General features: G+C 42.9%; 1 protein-coding gene across 1 annotated transcript in view; it reads right to left on the bottom strand.

The window, feature by feature from the left end:
* Positions 1–21,242, bottom strand: part of NWD2 (NACHT and WD repeat domain containing 2) — a gene marked incomplete at both ends in the record, with an annotated part of 176,732 nt that overhangs the window by 21,375 nt on the left and 134,115 nt on the right. The window contains one exon of the mRNA XM_080797679.1: positions 686–889. Coding sequence (XP_080653805.1) covers positions 686–889 — 204 coding nt within the window. The remainder of the gene's footprint in view (positions 1–685; positions 890–21,242) is intronic.

Here is a 21,242-nt window from a genome sequence, read left to right as displayed (position 1 = left end):
TAAAAATAGCTAGGCAGATTTGAAAAAGCCCTCTCCTCCCAAAAACTTTCACAAATCAAAAATATAACTGTTGAAAGCTTAATGCATGAACAGAGTGGACACAGCTGAAAAAAAAAATACTGAATTGGAAAAGACCTAAAATAGTCTTCTGGACAGCAGCATGGAGAGCTAAGGAAATTGGTAATATGAAAGAGAATCAAGAGAAATGGAGGACAGACTGAGATGGTCCAGCGTAAACTCAATTATAGTATGAAAAAGAAAGAACAGAGGGAATAGAGGAAAGACATTATTTGATGAAATGATAACGAGAACTTTCCAGAACAGATAGAATACATGAATTCATGAAAATAGGAAGCATGACATATACCAGTAATTCAGAATATTGTAGACACATTATGGCAAAATGGGAAAAATAAGAGTATTTTCAGGTAAACACAGTTTATCACCAATAGACCTCCATTAGCGGAGCTTCCAAAGGCAGGAAATAACTCCAGGAGGAGAGTCTGAGAGGCCAAAAAGAAAGGTAAGTCAAAAATTGGAAAGTTTCTTAGCTTTGGATTTTGTTGTTGCAAAGAAATGTAGGGTCCAGGGAAGAGTAATTTTCCGTCTGCTGTGCCTTTTCTGTGGATGACCGAGGGCTAAAAGTAATAGACACAAACATATTTTGGAGAGAAAGATAACTCACTGCATTTTTATTGCTTTTCAGCATTTCCGATTTAGGTCTGAGGTAATAAGCTGCCGGCACTGAGTTCTCATCGCGACAGTACCACTCTTCCAGAAGCTTGGTGTCCAGCTTTGCCTCTACGGCAGCATCCAAAATCATTTCAAACTCTGAGGCTTCAACTTCTCCAGGGATTCGAATGTTCCCATACTTTTCACCTAACAGTCCCTGTGTATCCACAAGAAAGTTCAGGTTAGTGTATCACCAAGAAAATTCATTTTAGTATTCACAATGTGTAGTTCAATTTAATATTTATTGAATAGTAAATATAAACAAGATACGTTGTTCCATCACTTTTCTCTTTTAATCATGGTGGATACTTTTTTCCCATGCAGTAGTTAATAAGTAGTTAGATTAATTATGTTGTAGTTATAATAAATTCATGTAATGAAAATCGAGATTGAATATCACATCAGACAGATCCAAAATACAGAGTTTTATAACAAGTTTATTTCCCCGAAGTTTACATAATACCACAAAAGTTGTTCTACTCTGAGATTTTTGTTTGTTTGTCTGTGACAAAGATGAAAGGCATGCTGGGTTTTACGAAACAGCAAATACGTAAGTGCTTTGTGATGAATTAGATTTTCGAAGGTACAAATCAAAGTAGGAAATCACTGAATGGGATACTACTATGGATCCCACTGTAACTAAAAATATAAGTAAGATATCACTTTCCCTTTATTAAACTGGGAAAGGAAAACATGCTTGGTGTTATGTGAAAGTGTGAGAAGATCCCCGCACACTGCCGGTGGGTGTGTAAATTGATCCAATATTTCACTGAAGAATATCCTGGCAGAATGTATTAAAAGCCTTAAAAATCTATATAACTGTGGACTTGGCAATTTTTCTTCTGGGAAATTGTCTTTAGAAAATAGTTAAGGGGGGCGCCTGGGTGGCTCAGTGGGTTAAGCCGCTGCCTTCGGCTCAGGTCATGATCTCAGGGTCCTGGGATCGAGTCCCACATCAGGCTCTCTGCTCAGCAGGGAGCCTGCTTCCCTCTCTCTCTCTCTGCCTGCCTCTCTGTCTACTGTGATCTCTCTCTCTGTCAAATAAATAAATAAAATATTAAAAAAAAAAGAAGAAAATAGTTAAGGACGTGCATAAAGATTTACCAGAATATTTATGCTGATACCGTTTTAACAGGAAGGACTTGGCAAAACAACCTAAGTGTCCTGCAAATGGGAACATTTAAATGTACTGTAGTACCTGTATTCAGAGGATACAGCAAATCGTGTTCTAGAACTGTATTGATGTAGAAAGATTTTTTTTCAGGTTTTTATTTAAATTCTAATTAGTTAACATACAGTGTAATATTAGTTTCCTGCGTAGAATTTAGTGATTTATCACTTATATACAAAACCCAGGGCTCATCACAAGAGCCCTCCTTCTTCCCCATCACTCATTTAACCCATCGCCCCACCGCCTTCCCCCCATCAGTTTGTTGTTTATAGTTAAGAGTCTGTTTTCTGGTTTGCCTCTATTTTTTCCTTTTTCTCCCTATGTTCATTAGTTTTGTTTCTTAAATTCCATTTATGAGTGAAATCATATGGTATTTGTCTTTCTCTGATTATTTTGCCTAGCATAATACTGTCTAGCTCCATCCATGTCATGGCAAATGGAAAGATTTCATTCTTTTTTATGGCTGAATAATATTCCATTGTGTGTGTGTGTGTGTGTGTGTGTGTGTGTGTGTGTGTGTGTGTATACCACATCTTCTTTACCCATTCATCTAGTTGATGGACATTTGGGCTCTTTCCATAATTTGGCTATTGTTGCTAATGCTGCTATAAATATTGGGGTGCATATATCCCTTCCAATCAGTATTTTTGTATCCTTTGGATAAATACCTAGTAGTGTAATTGCTGGATCATAGAAGATGTTTATAGGGGCGCCTGGGTGGCTCAGTGGTTTAAAGCCTCTGCCTTTGGCTCAGGTCATGATCCTGGGGTCCTGGGATCGAGACCCACATCGGGCTCTCTGCTTATCAGGGAGCCTGCTTCCTCCTCTCTCTCTCTCTGCCTGCCTCTCTGCCTACTGGTGATCTCTGTCTGTCAAATAAATAAACAAAATCTTAAAAAAAAAAAAAGATGTTTATAATATACTATTAGGTGAAAAGGTATGTTACAAAATAATATGTATAAGATGATTCCAATGTTTTATATATATTACATATATATATACACACACACATGAGAGAAGATTGTATATCTAATTATATATAAACATATACATAAGAAAAATTTATAAGAATGCACAGCAGTATCATCCATGGCTATCTTTGGGTGGCTTCACATTTACTTAGGTTGTTTTATGAATTTTTTTTAAAGTTTATTTATTTTTTTAGTGATCTCTACACCCAATGTGAGACTTGAACTCACCGTCCTGAGACCAAGAGTCACATGTTCCACCGACTGAGCCGGTCAGGCGCCCCTGAATTTATTGCTTTTTTTTATTAAAACTTTTTTTTTTGTAGTACACATTATTATTTTGTAGTCAGAGAAACAACAGGCACTGAAAGATTTTAAATCTAGTGATGCTGTCTATGCTGCTTTGTGGAACAACACTTGTCAAGCTTCGTCTAGAAGTCTGTTTAAGCCTGTGGTTCTCAAAGTGTGGTCCTCAGACCAGCAGCATTAGCAACACCTGGGACTTACTAGTTCTGCAAATCCCCAGGTCCTATTGCAGACCCATTGAGTCAGAAACTCAGGGGGTCTTGCTGAGCAATCAGGGCTTTAGCAGGTCGTCCAGGGGGCTGAACCACTGGTTTAAGCTAATAAAAGTATTACCTTATATAGCATCTGGTATTTCAATTACTCCTCAACGCCTAGTAGAAACAAGGAAAGGACCTAATGGAACCCTAAGACGAATCTATGCCATCCAAGACAACTGGGTTTGCTTTATGGTGTCCATGGGAAGGTTTCTCTTTAATCTGTGGGCACCTTCATCCTTCCGTCCTGTTGCCTAGCACCTTTACCATAAGCTTCAAGCTCTGTTTCCCCATTGGAAAGTGAATTGAGGCTTGGCCTCCTTGGGGGGCAATTCTTACTATGTCTACTCCCTATCACTGTAATATCCACAGTGTTTTTTCCCCTCATACAGATAGGTGAGAGAATTAAAGTCCCGGGTAGATCTGTGTTCAAGCTAAATTCATAACCTAAACTCTATTGCGAGATGGTAAGCCCCATAAGGGTTGAGGCCTGAGATGCATAGAAAATTAAAAAAAAAAAAATCCTGTTTGTTAAATATATGAATGAACCAAAATAGAGAAGAAATCTTTAGACTGTTCTATTATTTTTTTTAAAAAAGATTTATTTATTTATTTTAGAGAGTAAGGAAGGAGGGGGAGGAGAGAGAGAGAGAGAGAGAGAGAGAGAGCATGAAAAAGAGGAGCAGAACGACAGAACAGGAAATCTCAAGCAGATATTGCACGGAGCACAGAGCCTGATGTGGGGGTCCATCTCACTACCCTGAGATCATGACCTGAGCCGAAACCAAGAATCGGGTTCTCAACTAACTGCACCACCCAGGTGCTCCTAGACTGTTCTATTCTTAGCTGAAGCTTCCTCTTGTATTCGGAGATAATATTTCAGCTCACAAGAGGTGAAGTAACAATTTGCGAAGGCACTAGTCTTGTCTGCAACTTTCATTTCAGCCTGTAGTCTTTTAGTAAGTCCTGTCTAAACACATCCCTGGTTGGGCCATGCCTTATCTCCTTGGACATGATCCATTTCATCTAACTGGCTCACTCCCGCTGACAGTGGCTAACGGCACTCACCTTTTCAAGCTCAAGTCTCCTCCATACTAGCCTCCGAGACCAGGCAGGAGGGAGGTACAACTCACTTGTCCTCCTTGGCTACATAAAGGCCCTCTGGAAGGGCCTTGGATGGAGGGACAGCCCCACTTTGGTCTCCATTATTTCAGCATAGTAAACGAGGGTCTACACAGGGTTCTTTTGAAATAAGGGTGTTCTAACCCCAACTCACTGTACCAGCCTGATGGCCAAATGAGAACACTTTAGTTTCAATCTGCATTTATTTGGGGCTATTCTTGACGACAGGCTGTATGCAACAAAAATTATGTTATTTTGAGTTGTTTCTCACTTTCTGTTTTGTCAAGGAATAATTGACAGACGATGTTGCATTAGTTTCAGCTGTACGGCATAGTGACTCAATGTTTGTATACATTACAAAATGGTCACCACAATAAGTCTGGTTACCATCTGTCATCATGCAAAGTTGTTAGAATATTATGGGCTATATTCCCTATGTTGTACACTGTATCCCTGTGTCTTATTTATTTTCCACCTGGTAGCTTGTACCTCTCAATCCCCTTTACCCACTTCGTCCATTCCCTCACCTCCCTTCCCTCTGGCAACCATCATTTTATTCTCACTTTTAATGTTCCTCTTCTGAACTCTCTCATGTTAAACTTGGGTAAATGAGCAGGTATGACCTCTCATTCTGCCAGAGACACAAATGGAGATGATATTTTGAAGGCTAGCCAGACTGGGGATTATCCTATTCCTGTTGGCTAGTTCTGGGTAAAGCGTGGTCAGCATGTTCTGTCAGGACTGTCTGTCATGAGGAGTGAGGTTTTAGTGTGGGGAAGAGCCATCCAGAAAACCTGCGTGGGCAAGGTAGAGAGTAAGAAGACTTGGAAGCAGTAGCCGCTGGAGGCGTTCAGCAGAGTTGGCCATGGGTGGAGGATCTGGTGGACAGCCAGATCATTACATATGGGGTTTAGTAATTGACACTTCTCCATCTAGCCGCCAGCGAAGCCCAGGAGTACCATGCACCCAGTTACCAAGATATAGGGCAAGACCGGCTGGATTTGGGGTATGGAGTAGGAAGGAGAACAAAGTAATGACTTCATGAGACAAGACTGTGTCCCAGCACAGGACCATCATCCCTGCACCCACAATGAACTAATGGCTGATTCTTTGTCTTTCTGCCCTAAGGCCGGTCCTGGAGTCTAGGGCAGCATCATCAAATCTATGGCTCAGTTTCTAAAGCATGCACCATGGATTACCCGCACCTCAGTCACTTGGGGTGCTTGTTAACATGCAGGTTCCGAGATCACTTCTCAGACCTAAAGAGCACTGTGGTTGGCGGCCCAGGAATATGCATTTTAAAATGAGATTAAAATGAATCTAGAATTTGAGACACTGCTATGGGCAATGCACACGTGGTCTCGTGACTAATAGTCAGTAGACATTGAAGGGGCAGGATGAGGAACACAGCCGATCATTAGAAAAATCGAAGGCTACTCAAAAATAATAATTTGAGTGGAACCGCTGGCACCAAATACTATAATTATTTGATCGATATGGTAAGGTAAAATGTATTTTAGAGTAGAGATACTAAAGAAGAAAAAATATCCTCATCCAATTCAAATAACAAATATATATCGAGCTCTCACTATATATAAAGTGGTAATATAGAACTTTAGAAAAGTAATAATGTGCTACAGGCTTAAAGTTTCTTATTGGATTGTTCTCCCCAAGTCTTTTCCTTTTATTGATTCTTCCTTTAGGTGGAATGCTCATAAATCATGAAGCAGTGACTTTTCAGGAGTCCAAGACAGGATTCTGCCTTAGTCTTATCTTGCTATTTGAGAAATAGCAAAAAAGAGAAGTAGCAAAAGAAGAGTTTGCCATCCCGTATTTCAGAAAGATTTTTTGGGTTCTATGTGGCTACGGTAGAAACACACAAAGCATACCTGTATCCACCAGGACTAGAGATAGTCAACTTAGCCAAAGAGTCCGTTAACTTGGTTGCAAAGTCCAGCTCATACGGTTGATGAATCAGAGTAGGGGTAGAGATACAGGACCATGCCTGATAGGCTAGCAGTCAGATTCAAGGTAGCAAGATGGTGTCCATCTTGTTTTTCTAATCAGACGATTCTTTAGGACTGGAGCCATAGGGCAGTCTCCATGAATGACTACAGAAAGTATGAGCAAGAAAGCATCCTTCTCTGTCCACTGGCAATAGAATATTCACTCCCACCACCAAAGGAGAAACAATCAGTTTACATCCTTCTGACCCCAATGCTCTAGAAGGTCATTTTTCGCTCAGTTAAACTAACTTTGTCACTTTGTAGGAGAAATTTGGTGGCAAGCTGAGGGACTACATTCAATTTTGCATTGAGGTCCATTTTTATTAACGACACCACTGATCAATCTGCCTGCGTGATCTTGTATGGAAGAAATGCATATGTCTGAAACAATTCTCAACTTTTTGTTGAATCGCTTAATGCACTGTCAGTATGCATATAAACATAAATATATGGGCTTTCTCCTGTCTGCAGAAATCCATAATCACCTCTCCCACCTACTAATCAACTGTGAAAACATTTAAATTACCCATTCTTCAACACTGAAGATGTATGTTAGGCAAGTAGAGACAATTCAATTGAGTTCTCAAATACAATCAGGGAGTTAAGTTCAAATGGTTGAAAAGCCTAAGAAAATCTCCTATTTTTCCTGTAGTTTCTGCATGTAAAATTCTAGCACAAGATATACTTTCAGATGCTTCGGGAATTATATAGAAGTGATGGTTGCCCAACACTGCAAATGTGCTAAGAGCCACTGAATTGTTCACATTAAAATGATAAATGAAAAAAATTCTTCTCTGAGAGAGCATGCACATGTAGGTGGGGAGGGGCAGAAAGAGAGGGAGATGGAGAGAACTTTATGCAGACTCCAAGCTCAGCGTGGAGCCCGACTTGGGGCTCCACCTCACCCTCCCAAGATCATGACCTGAGCCCAAACCAAGAGTCAGATGCTTAAGTGACTGAGACACCGAGGTACCCCCACATGGTTAATTTTATATTATATGAATTTTATCTCAATTAAAAAAAATTCTGAATTTTTAAATTCTTTGCAACCAGGAACTTAAATGTAAAAGGACTCTCTTTTTTTCTATCTCCCTTTCATTCTTTATATGCTGAAATAGATACATCATAGCCATTGTTTTAAAGGCTTAAAGATAACATTTTCTTTCCTCATAACTGATTTTTCTTCTCTGTTGGGCCAACAATGATTCCCTCCCTCACCCCCCTCTGCTCTTCACGTGCAGTTGGTTCTGCCTGAGCTTGGGAGTGAGAATCTTTGGGGTCTGAGTCTGACGGTATGCAGTTTACTTTGTAGCAAAAAGAACAGAAGGATTGAAATATTGTTAAAGGCATGGGTGAGTTCCACGTGTCTTTGCTCTCACTGCGTTGTGGGATGCCAGGAAAGGGCAGGCTTCGGGGGGTTGTGGATGCCAGGCTTTGTAGACAGGTGGACAGGTGCTCTCGGGCTGCTATTTATGAGCCCATACTCAGGGGGGCAGCTGGAAGGAGAGGGAGAGATCGCCCTGCCTCCCCCCCCACCCCCCCGCAGTGGAACTATCACAGGCTGAAGCAGTCCTCCATAAACACCTCGGTCCCCTAACTCAGGCACTGATGTGAGGCAGGTGGGGCCGTTCCTTCCTCCTGTAAGCTTCCCTTTTATTGATTAAAATAAAACCCACATTGTTGGGTCGGCAGCTTCAGGAATGCAGGAGAAACAATAGAAATGACCGCCGGGGCCACCATCTTCCAGCGCCGCCCCCCCTTCCTAACCCTTGACTCTCCCGCCATAAGGATGTATGCCCAGGTCCCGTCTCCACAAGTAACCCGATACCCATGCAAGAAACCGGAACATCAGGACTCCCCCGACCCTCCAATCCCCGAATACCATACCTTATATGGCTGTGAACCTATTCCCTGTCTTAACCCAGATAAAAGACCCACTCGACCCCCTCCCGGCGCGACTTCCCCGACTCTCCTCTCTGGAGTCTCGGAACCTCGCCCGAGGGCACCTTTAATAAATCTTGCCTTGTGCCTACCTCGCCTGGTGCGTGTTTATCTCGCCTATAAAACCTTACACACATTTATATATACACTTTCCCTTAAGATTCTGCGAAGCAAGTAGAGTTATGGAAGAAGACCCTATCTCACAGACCTTAGCGGGCTTGCCTCAGACTGCTTCTTTATTTTTTTTTTTTTTTTAAAGATTTTATTTATTTATTTGTCAGAGAGAGTGAGCACAGGCAGACAGAGAGGCAGGCAGAGGCAGAGGGAGAAGCAGGCTCCCTGCTGAGCAAGGAGCCCGATGTGGGACTCGATCCCAGGACGCTGGGATCATGACCTGAGCCGAAGGCAGCCGCTTAACCAACTGAGCCACCCAGGCGTCCCTAGACTGCTTCTTTAAAAAGACACCCGGGGCACCTGGGTGGCTCAGTGGGTTAAGCGTCTGCCTTAGGCTCAGGTCATGATCCCAGCGTCCTGGGATCGAGCCCCACATTGGCTCTCTGCTCAGCAGGGAGCCTGCTTCCCCCCTCCCCCCCCCACCTCTGCCTGCTTCTCTGCCTACTTGTGATTCCTCTTTCTCTGTCAAATAAATAAATAAAATCTTAAAAAAAAAAAAAAAAAAAAAGATACCCAAGCACCAGCACTTGAATATGGAGCTTGCTTGCTTGCTTTTTTTTTTTTTAAAGCTTTTTTTATTTATTTGACAGAGAGAGAGATCATAAGTAGGCACAGCAGCAGGCATAAAGAGAGGGGGAAGCAGCTTCCCCGCTGAGCAGAGAGCCGGATGCGGAGCTCAATCCCAGGACCCTGAGATCATGACCTGAGCCCAAGGCAGAGGCTTAACCCACTGAGCCACTCACATGCCTCAAATATGGGGCTTTTAATTCAACAACCTCATTCTTTCTCCTTCAGCAAGTTATTGTGCTATGCTCCCTTCTAAAAGTGCCTTCAGGTCGCTTATTGGCTTGCAATGACTCTTCTAGCCCATGCCCTTGGCCGGACCACCATCTGAGCCGCACACCTCCAAGGGGCACTGCTCACAAGGACTACGGCATGTTCAATGGCCCCGGGTTATGGCCTTCGGCATTCTTTTTGTCTGATTTATTGTTGGACCAAGGGGCCAAAAGAGTTGTGATCAATTCTCTGGAGCTCCCAGCCCCCCTTCACGGAGTTCCGTTACAGAGTGAGGCCAACTGACCAAAGCCAAAGGATCAGAACCTGCTTCCCACACTTAAGACTATTTTCTCAATGTTTTTAAAAAGTCAACAAGCACGTTCACAATCGACTTTTTACATTTTTAAATATAAACACAATGTAAGGTACTTTATTGGCAGTGAGTTGCAACTTACTCTAACATTGTTTCCTATGTCCTAAGAAGCAAGAGTAAATGCAGAGAAGGGAATGTGATGGTTCATTTTTGTTTTTTAAGATTATTTATTTATTTAACAGACAGAGATCACAAGTAGGCAGAGAGGCAGGCAGAGAGAGAGGAGGAAGCAGGCTCCCTGCTGAGCAGAGAGCCTGATGGCGTGGCTCGATCCCAGGACCCTGGGATCATGACCTGAGCCGAAGGCAGAGGCTTTAACCCACTGAGCCACCCAGGCGCCCCGTGATAGTTCATTTTATGTGTCAGCTTTAAGAGGCGCCCGGGAATTTGACTAAAGTTTATTTCTGGGTGTCCAAGGGTGTTTCTTGGTGAGATTAGCATTTGAATCAGCAGACTAACTAGAACGGGAAGGTAGGGGAGGAGAGACTTTACTCTCTGCCTATTTGAGCTGGGGCCTTGGTGGGCTGCCCTCTGCCCTGACTTAAACTATGCCCACTTCGGGGTCTCCAGCTTGCAGAAAGCAGATCATGACACTTCTAACTTACCTGTTAGAATTCAAAAACGTCCTCACTAAGGACAGTCTGGGTAAGATCTTTAAGGGAGGTCATAACTTTTGGCACTAAAAGACCTAAAGGTAGTATCATTAGAAAACTTCATCTCTTCACCATTAGAGATGGATGCCGGCATGAGGGTTGCCAAGAACGGATGCTAGCAGATACGTTTAGCACCTAGAGCACGCAGTTATCCAGCTACCCGTGATGGAATTAACAGTTATATTCTGATCAGACATTTACTGGCAGCCATCTATGGGCAAACAAATAACGCCCATCTCCCACCATTTGTACATAACGTACCTGTGTTTCATGTGCCACAAAAACGGATTTCTGAAATACAATATATAGACAAAAAGATCTATTCCTGCACACAAATGATCTACATGTCGATCAAGAAGATTTTGAGGTTGGGTAAGGCAAAGGTCAGGAATGACCTTAGCAAGTTGCTTCACTTTTTTGAGTCTCAGCCTTCACAGCTGGATGTGGAAAGATTCCTCTAGACTTTGTGTTTTCGTCCGGCCACACATCTACCCTGGTTTGTTGAGAGAATCAAGCAGGTCCTACAAGTGAAAGCACTTTGCGAGACATAAAGCACGTGGCGATGTGTAAGGTGCCACCACTTTACTCAAATATATAGTTTATAGAGAAACATACATACATCCATAGACTAGATATCAATCCCAAGAAGTACAGCTGGATAGCTAGAGAAGGGAAGGAAGTATCTCACGATTGAAAAAAGAGAAGCAGAAGACAGGACGAAAAGAGTGGGTAGCTGTTTGCTTACAGGTGGGAAGAAGGTGAGGGAAGACAGAGTCCCGTAAGGATAAATTCCTCATTCTCGGGGAGGGGGTGAGAAAAAGAGGCTTAAATGAACTTTGTTGGGTGAACTGTCTCCGATTGCTGGAGCTACAGCAACAGATGTGTGGAGTGAACCTTCACGGAGAATTCCAGGCAGTGCTGTAGGGGCAGCTGACAGCCCTCAGGTAAAAATAAGTTTTAAAAAAATGGAGCAATTTGTGTCATTACCTGTGTGTAAATAGCCATGTTTGAAGGAACTGAGTTACTGAAATTCAGTTATGCTGCAAAAGACCAGCACTGCTTTGGACTGAATCGCGTCCCCCGGAATTCATTAGGTTGAGCCGCCCTCCCCCACCATGTAATTGACATGGGGTCTTTAAGGCCATGATCAGGGTTAAATGAGGTCATCAGGGTGGAGCTTGGAGCTGCCAACAGAATGGGTGCCCTTATAGGAAGAGGAAGAAAGGCGAGAATTTTCTTTGGCTCATGGGGACACAGCCAGAAGGAAGCTGTCTTCAGGCCAGGAAGTGTTCTCAACAGACGCCGGCCCGTTGGCACCCTGAACTTGGACTTGTCAATGCCAAAACTGTGAGAAAAGACATTTCTGTGGTTTAAGCCACCCATTCTATGGTATTTTGTCATGTTAGTCTGACTAATTTGGTGTGGTGATATGCTAGAGCAGACTAAGACCAGCCCAATGAACGATACAGAGCAAATTTTGTCAGTGAAAGTTCTGGTATTTCTGGCCAACTCATCATAAAATGAACCGAGAGGGTAAAGTCCTGGATTAAATGATCTACCAATTTTGTAAAATATGCAACAGAATACGTGAATGCTTTGATCTAATTTACATAATCAAAGTATAGTTTTACCTTTTTTGTGGTTTAACTATAGTTATTTGCATACTGACCCCCACTGCTGCACTTATATTAATAGCTATATCAATAATCTACTTTTTACTTATTACAATGTGCTTTTGTGCGTAAGGAAGTTTTATTACCTGGAAAATGCTGGACACACTCCGACTCTCTAGAACCATCCCAGCAAGGGAAGCTGTGAAGGGACTGGGGAGCAGAGCCATGGGAGATAGAACTGCCCTGCAGCTGGCCTTTCACTGGCATCAGTTTCCCAGTACAGATTATGACCCTAATGGTGGCCAGTTGTCTCACAAAACTGACAACCAGGACAGGTACTGGGATTCTAAAATGCTAAAGAAAAAGCGGAGAATCATTGAAAAAAGTGGATACAAAAGAGCAAGGGCTTGGCAGGGTGGGGGGTGGCATGGAAAAGAGTGGGGAGAGCACTTTGAACATACTGGAAGTGAGATGCTTTTATTTCAGTGGTGCTGTCCGTAGAGCAATTACAGAGACGGATCTGTAAGTCAGAAGAGTAATCCAGCTGGAAAAGTAGCCCCCGAGATCCTCATGCATTCATTCCACAAATACTGAGCAGGGTGACCAGTTTGCTCAGGACCATCTCCCGGTTTGACAACTGAAAGTCATAGAAACCTCCTCAGTTCCCATCAAGCTGGGATGATTGGCGACACGAAGGCGTTCATGGTCCTTGCTCCTTTGGAGAGCTTTCTAGGAGGGCAGTTGAATGTCTGTACAAGTTAGATAGCTTAAGGGGGGAGTGACTGAATGGAAAGAGAGCAGGGCTGAGGTCCACCAAACTGGAGTGTGGGCATGGGAGCAGGAGGAGGAAGAGTAGAGGAGTGTCCCAGAAGTCCAGAGGGAAGAGAATGCTCATGCTGAAAACATTTACACAGAGTTCTTACAAAGCACTGGGAAAATGGACAAAGGACACGAACTGGTAATTCACAGAGGCAGAAAAACAAGGGCCAGTAAGCCTGAAAGAGAACAATGCTCAAGGCTAGCTTTACGAACGATCACAGAACTGCAAATGCAAACACGCGTGATTAAGGCTTTTCGCTGATCAAACTGATAGAGGGAAATAATACTTTGTGGTGCAGAGGCAAAAGGAAACAGGCACTCTCAGACACTCTCAGAGGACCGATAAAAATGGGCACAACTTTGCTGAGCATGTAATCTGGCAGTAGGTTTAAGATTCTACTTTTAGAAATCCATCCCACTCTTTCCACAGAGATTTGTGTACTGAGATGCCCAACAATTTTTAGCTTATGTCTTGGCTTTATTCTGTAAGAGATTTTAAATTTACCAGTATTCATACAAACAAAGTTGCCAGCCATAATCACTAATTCACATAAGGTGTGGGACGGAATTCTGCTCAAGTGTCTATTTTCCTAAGGCTGTGAAATTAACTGGAGAAACACACAAAGCATAAAATAACCAACTATGTCCCACACCAGCTTGACCACTCAACATTTGGTCCTATTTTCAAGTGGCTTTTTAAAAAAAATTAATACACCTTTCCCATCAATGAGTATTTAGCTCTTCCAATCTTTTTTTTTTTTTAACAATAATACCCTACGAAATATCCTATTATTAAGGTAGCAGATATTGAGGGCATTATGTCCATGGAAATAGCATCAGTTTATATTTAAGATGCAAAACATCCCACACTCAGATCAGATTCTAACTTCACACTGAAAACTGTGGGTTCCAGTCCTATTTTGGTGCCTGTGGAGGCTGCTTCTCGCAGCCATTGTCCAGCTGGCTGGGTCCTCGTCCTGGCTTTGATTTGTTGCACAATGCCTGGCCCACAGCAGGCTCTCCCTTCTCTTCCTGCTGCCCGGCAAGGGTCAGTCCTGGGCAGTGTGTCCAAGGGTTCTTTCAGAAGTGCCCATCTGCGTGCATATCCTGGGAAGCTTTTCAGTGCTGCTTTGAAAGCCTTATGGGAAAAAGCTGAATTGCCTATGCATGCTGCTGGCCCAGAGTTCTAAGCAAAGTTTCCTCTTTTGAACTGGGAACAGAGCAGAGAGGCTTGGGAGCCAGTCTGGCAGGTGCACCACGGGCCTGAAGGCTGGACAGTTAATACTGTCTAAATGGCAGCCTTATTAATGGGTATCCAGTAATAAGGTCTGGGCTCAGGAAGGTCTAGGGTGACATAATTACCAGTGTCCCCTTCGGTATATGCTTAATCTATAATTGAAAAATTTTACATTTCAAAGTCCTTCGAATATCTTGGATAGCATTCTCTCCCCTTAGATGATATTCCACTGACCCAATATTTTCAAATGCATTTAAAAGGTTTCATTTCAAGGAATGTACCCTTGAATATTATCTTTCTTTCCTGATGGAAAATATTGAGTCCTACATGGAAACATGTATGCCATCAATATTTCCTAGGTTCTAGCTGCTGGTGATAAACTAGAGTCAAAATCTCGGCCACAAGAGACTGATCTGGCTTCGCATGTGCCCTCCATGGAGCTCCGAATCCCTTGAATTCCTCCAGAAGAGTTCTGGGAGACTCAGGGGGAATTTCAGATTTGCCCTGGGGTTTTGGAGTCTTAGTGCCGCTGCTCTGCCATTTTACCTTTGTAAAGTCGTCCTTGTCCAAGGCAGTGTCTCCAGAAGTAGCGGGAAGAAGCAGCAGCTGGGTCTAAACAGAGCCACTGCTGCTGCGGCCAGTACCCACCATGGACCACGATGCTGGAGTGGATGCTTAAAGACCTTTGTGCTATGGTTCCTGGTGCTGGACGTCAGGGCGGGTGTTACAAGGCAGGTGTCCCTCTCTCCTCCCATCCCCCACTGATGCCATGTGCTGGCTGGTCTTCTCTGGTCACTGCAGATGCACAGGCTCCCTCGGGCTCAAGTTCTTAATTGTCCACAGCTCTGTTTGCTCTGAGCATCCCTCCTTCCTCCTTCCCAATCTTTGGATGCAGGATATCCTTGGACCCATCCCTCCCTTCCACGATGGCTTGTATCCTTGGGACCAACTCTTATGTCTTGTTTTACCTTTCCTGGACGAGAAATTTCTGTAGGCTTTTCATGTGACCATTTTGAAGGGATGTTCCATCATTCTTCTTATCTCTGCTAATTTGCTTGAATACCAGGGTAGGGCTGTTTAGTAGGTTCCTTCTAGGATTAGTCTTCTGCTAATTTCGGTGTGTCTATTACAACGAAACTCTGTTATCCAGCGCCACTAGCTCTCCCACATGAGAGGGAAGGATAGGGACTCATTATATGCCATTAATTCATCTGATCCTTGTAACATTATGAATTACTGCTTCCACGTTGAAGTGGACAGATCAGAGGATCAGAAATGTCAAGTAACTTGTCTAAGATCCCACAGCTGCTTAAAGATGGAGCTCAATTCTGAGCCCAAGTCTTTCTAATGCAAGTCTATAATCTTTCTACCATAACATGCTTTCTTTCGGGAGATTTCCAAATAGCTTGTTTATCCCTTTAGATAGCTTTTAAAAACTCTTTAAAATACATTTCAATAGAAAAAATGTCTAAGCTGTATTTTATACTTTCATTTCACCTTGATACATATCTTAGTAAACAGTGGGTACAATTTAACTTTTATTAATGAGGTGGCACTGGAAGTTAAGGGCACAGTCTCTTGCTGTGTGACTTCAGTCAAGTTACTTAACCTCTCTGTGCTCCAGTTCCTTTACCTGTAAACTGTCCATAACAGGGCCAGTCTCAGTAGGCTGCCATGTGAATTAAGAGCATTAATATAAGGAAGGGAATTAGGATGGTAACTGAACATAAAAGCTCAGTAAAGGCTCCATTTTAATTGATGAATTAGTCTGTAATCACTGCATAATGTGTGGATCCAATTCTTTTATGCATTTTTATTTGGTTCTGTAAATGTCCAGCTGTGAGCTATTGTTTTTCCTGCTGTCACAATACCCATCAAGCAGACTTCCTTTATGAAATCTAATGGGGAATGAGAAACTAGACAGACCATGTTTTACGGAACTACATATTAGGTTAAGTCCGAATGACATTTGAAGAAGATGGATTATTCGTGACTTTTGTATAGTTTCATTACAGCTACTTCTGGGGCAGGGAGACCATTTATCTTTATTTCTGAGTGTTAGGTTACTTTTTGAAGTGTTGAGGCCACTGAGAGGCTGATCTTCAGATGAAGAAAATGTAATTCTCTGTAATGTGAAGAAGTCTAGTGTAGGCAGTGGTCATTTAAAGAACAAACAAACAAACAAACAACAAACCAAACCGCACAAAACCTTATCAAAACTTTCAAACACACCCAAAAGTAGAAAGACTAACATAACAAGCCCCTAGACCTATGTCAAGTAATTACTAATACTTAGATAATCTTGTTTCACCCACCCTTAGGAATCCTGTCATTTTATCAAACAAAAACAAACAAAAAAACCTCTTAGCATGTACTTTTCACTTTTAAAAAGTCTTAAATGTCTTCCTTATGCTGTTATTGAACTCAAAAGAACTAAGTGTAATTTATTGACTTAATTCCCCCTCTACTCCATATTAACATTTCTCCACTTGTTTCAAAACAATTTTTTTTTGTATTTGCAGGTTTTTAAAAGATTTTATTTATTTATTTGACAAACAGATCACAAGTAGGCAGAGAGGCAGGCAGAGAGAGAAGGGAGGAAGCAGGCTTCCTGCTGAGCAGAGAGCCCGATGCGGGGCTCGATCCCAGGACGCTGGGATCATGACCTGAGCCGAAGGCAGCGGCCTTAACCCACTGAGCCACCCAGGCACCCCTGCATTTGCAGGTTTTTAAAATTGAGATCTGAATCACAATCATAGATTGCATTGGGGCTGTATATCTTTTAGATTTAGCTTCTCCAGTCCTAGCCCTCCTCTCTCCCAGGTCACTGGTTGGTTATTGGTCTTGTAGACCAGTGTGGCAAGCTTGGGCCCTGGAGGACCCGCATCAGCATCCCCTGCTAACCTGTTAGAAATGCAAATTCTGTTCTCCGGCCCCAGCCAGTCCTGAGCCAGAAACTCTGGGAAGGCAGCCCAGCCATTTGCTTTCATGTGCCCTGCAGGATCTGGATGTGGGATAGTCAACGACGGTGCTGCCTGATCGTAGACGTGGCTGATTGCCTCCTCCTGTGGCCACGTATCTTCAATCAGCCTTCAGATTTCCTATCAGCTGGCAATTAGATTTAGTACCTTGATTACACTCAGGTTCAATTTTATTTTATTTTTTTTTAAGGCAAGACTACATCACCGATCAGGCTGTGCTTCCTTCCTACATCAATCATGAGGCTTAGAAAGAACCGTTTGACCCAGTGCTAGGAATGCCAAGACTGCCCAGGGTCGGCTGGCACCCGTCTGATGCCTGCTTTCCTGAATGATCGTATCAGCCATTGATAAGTGTAGTCTAGACTTACTATTTCCTTTGAGGGGTTGAGCTGATGATTTCTGGTATCCACTCGGCATCTAGGAATCATTTTCAGCCCTTCGTGATGGTGTTTGCTTACTTAGAGACCAGGACAACCTCACAGCATATTTACAGTTTAAAAGCAGCTTGAATTTACACGACTCTTTGTTTACCAATTTCTAAAAAATTGTGAATTTTTGGATAACTCTTGGGATAATCAGTTACAGACCTGATTCGCATTTGCTCAGAAACCACTCGATTAGTGAAGAAATGGTAATTGAACAGTTTTGAATACAGGCTCTGGTTGTGAGTTAATTATGGTCTCCGTGTGCACCTGTGTGCTAAGCCCAACACTTCGCTCCTCTGGGATGTGCTCCTTGGACCTGTGTCTGATCACCTCAGAGCCCTTTATGCTGGGATGACTATAGCACCTATTCCTACTCACCTGATAAGAATTTTAAGATATTCTGAGGTAATGTCAGAGTCCTTTGGGTGAAATCCTAGAAATGCATCTCTTAGACCTGACTCATTTAATCTATGAGACAGAGGAATATTTCTCAGACCTTTCTTGACAGAGACTTACAGTAAGAAATGTGTTTTATATTGTGACCCTATTATCCCTCTCTCCCTCCCTCATCCTCTCTCTCTCACTCTCTCTCTCTCTCTCACACACACACACACACACAAACTTTAGAAGTGGAGAAAGTCTGTGTCCACTCCCGACCTATGGAATGAGAAATTGAGAGCAGGTACAATAATCTGTTTCATCAAATGCATGCTGAGGCTTCCTATTTTATTCTCTCTAGTTCTAGTCTATGCCACTCTACTAAAAATTACTGGTCATAACCCACCATGCTAGAAACTAGATTTGAATGATTTCCTAGTCCACCATTAGTCTACAACCCACATTTTCAAAAATGTGTAACCCTTCAAAGAGAACCCTCTTCTCCTCCATAGTTTTACAATCGCATTCCCTGAGACTGCTTCATGTTTATTTGGTTACCTACTGAGCATAAGTGTCCCTGATCTCAGGCGCGCACAACTGCCTGTAATGCAAGACGGGGCTGCTAATACATAAAATGACTTCACAGATGTGGGAGCTGTTATTTAAACTGGGGCTCAAAGGAAGGCTTTATGCTGAAGATTTTTTTTTTTTTTTTTTGAGAGGGAGAGAAGGCACAGAGGGAAAGAAACTTTTTTTTTTTTTAAGATTTTATTTATTTATTAGAGTGTGAGAGAGCATGAAAGGGGAGAGGGTCAAAGGAAAAAGCAGACGCCACACTGAGGGAGGAGCCCAATGAGGGACTGGAACTGGGGACTCCAGGGTCATAACCGAGTCACCCAGGTGTCCTGGAAAGAGAGAATCTTACACAGGTTCTACACCCAGTGTGGAGCCTCATGTGGGGCTCGATCTCACAACCCTGAGATCATGAGCTGAGCTGAAATCAAGAGTCAGAGGCTTCATTGACAGAGCCACCCAGGCGCCCTGCTGGGGATAATAGTTTATTCATTTATTCCTAATTTAAGTGAAGAAGGTGGTGCAATAAACAAAGGACAAGATTCTGGCCCTTCCTGAGGTTACGGGCCAGATGGGAAAGGAAAGGAGGCAGGAGACAGGAAGGGACAAAGCACATGGTAGGGTTGGTCAAGACTCAAGACCTCCGAGAAAACTGAACTGATCAGAAGGTTGACCATGGAGGAGGAAGGGAGCAATACTTGAACCAGCCCCTGCTGGATAAAAAGACCACGGGGGGAAGGGTGGGAAAAGACCTAGATGCTTGCAGGTATAAATGAGGAGGGGTGCTTTGAAGAGGCCATTAGAAACCTGTCAAAAAAAAAAAAACAAAAAACCTGTCAACAATAGTAAGGCTTTTATTTTTATCAATAATGGTATCAGCGATTGCTATGGAGTTCTGAGTTAGGTACTATTATTGCCAACACTGAGAAAGTCTGATGAACTTGGTCCCAGAGCAAGTGCACGACAGAACAAGGATCTGAACTCCAGAGTTCACAGGCCCGTCCTCATGCTCTGGAGTGTAGCTGGCACAGAGCTCACATTAAGAGCCAGCGTGCAGTGGTGAGTGATGACATTTAAGGGAGTGGGGACTGGCGGGGAAATGTGGACCTAATTCTATACACCTCTGATCACTATGACTTGATCAGCTGTGAGATGTCCAATATTACTGAAAAGGAATTGCTCAAGTTCGTGAATGGAAAATTATTAGGTCCACTAACAGTAACAATCTTATGCCTTTCCAATCTGGCACATACATTCCTGAATGCGACTAAAGGGGCGAGTACTGCAAATTGCCCATGACCTGAAGCCTACCTCTTCCATGCCGCAGGCCATGAAGATACCTGGGTCTGCTCCTAGGACACGTGTATGGATGTGAACCCCATCTGGAGGTGTGCGGTTGGAACCAGGGGAGAGTTGCTACTGTAGGGTATCACAGATGATCCGTGTGCTTTCGCTTCGCCCTGGAGAGGCTGTAAACTTTGTGCTGGGCATGCCGTTGCCTCAACTTTAGGGAAGTCCTCTCCACTGGGGAAAATGGATCTGACTCCTAGGAGTTTGTTTGCCCAGGGAAGAGATCCACTGAAATCTGGACTCATGGTTGGGTAGGTTGCCTGGCTCGCAGTTCTGCTTGTGTAGACTGATGGGGTCATTCTAGACTCTGCTCAGATGTCACTCTGTCAGCTAAACCTGCTCTATCCACTCGGGCTACACTAGCCTTTCAAGTACCCATCACACCTCGCCATATTGTTTCTTATTGTGTCTTATCCCCAGCTAAAGCGGCCTTTTGAAAATTCATTTTTTTTCTTGTTCATTATGTTTTCTCTGTTATCAGCTCCTAGAATGCTGGGTGCTTATCTGTCTTGCTCATGACCATATTCTCATGCCAAGAACAGCACCTGACAGACAATGGAAGTTCAGTAGATACTGGGACATGAGCAGAAGGCGGTTCCACAGAGTCGGGGGCTGGGTGTTTGGCATCTTCCCAGTGCTTTGTTCTCTGGTTTTCTAATACTTTGTTGTTGGTGAGTCCCTGGAAAGATCAGGAAGAAGCAAATAGCCCAATCCTTTTTCCCAGGGGGTTAATTACTTGGATTAATTACTTTTATCATCAAGAAATCCTTGTGGAGTTCAAAATACTCTTGTTTATGTTGTGAAATATGGCTCATCAAAGTTAACAATCAGTTGGCGTTGTACAACAGAAATGGATGAAAAGTTGCGGTAATGGCTAAAATAATAAAAACTTACCCTTGGTAGAAACCTTAGGGAGAATGTTGTACCAATGCTTCATTTTACAGATAAGGAAATGGAGTCTTTCCAAAGGATGAAATGACGTGTTGGAACCCTATGCAGCTGGGTCAATAGAGAAAGCCGGGGCTAAGAACTTAGAGTGTCTCATTCTGGCCTTACTTGTAACGGAGCTTCCATAATGCTATCTCCAAATGAGAAATTAAATGATCAAAGGACAAATATTCTAGATATGGCTGCAATTAAGTAATATTGCAAAAGAAGAAAATGTCAGCTAAAAATGAGCTACCATTCTCCTCTATAATACCTCTGTGTTTATCCCTGTGGTTAACGGCACACGATTTAATTCCGTGCTTAAACATCTCATTATGGGAAATCCCCATGTTTCTCAATAGGGAAGCTAAAGAAAAAAAATAAGCCAAGGACAGTGTTCTTGATCTCAGGCATCGATCACCACGATGGAAGGCCGGGTTGTAATAAAAGTATAAAATGTGT

The sequence above is a fragment of the Martes martes genome, assembly GCF_963455335.1.
Source record: "Martes martes genome assembly, chromosome: 2".
In the NCBI taxonomy this organism is placed as follows: domain Eukaryota; kingdom Metazoa; phylum Chordata; class Mammalia; order Carnivora; family Mustelidae; genus Martes; species Martes martes.
Note: the sequence above shows the minus strand (reverse complement) of the source record. Positions and strands in the feature narration are given on the sequence as shown.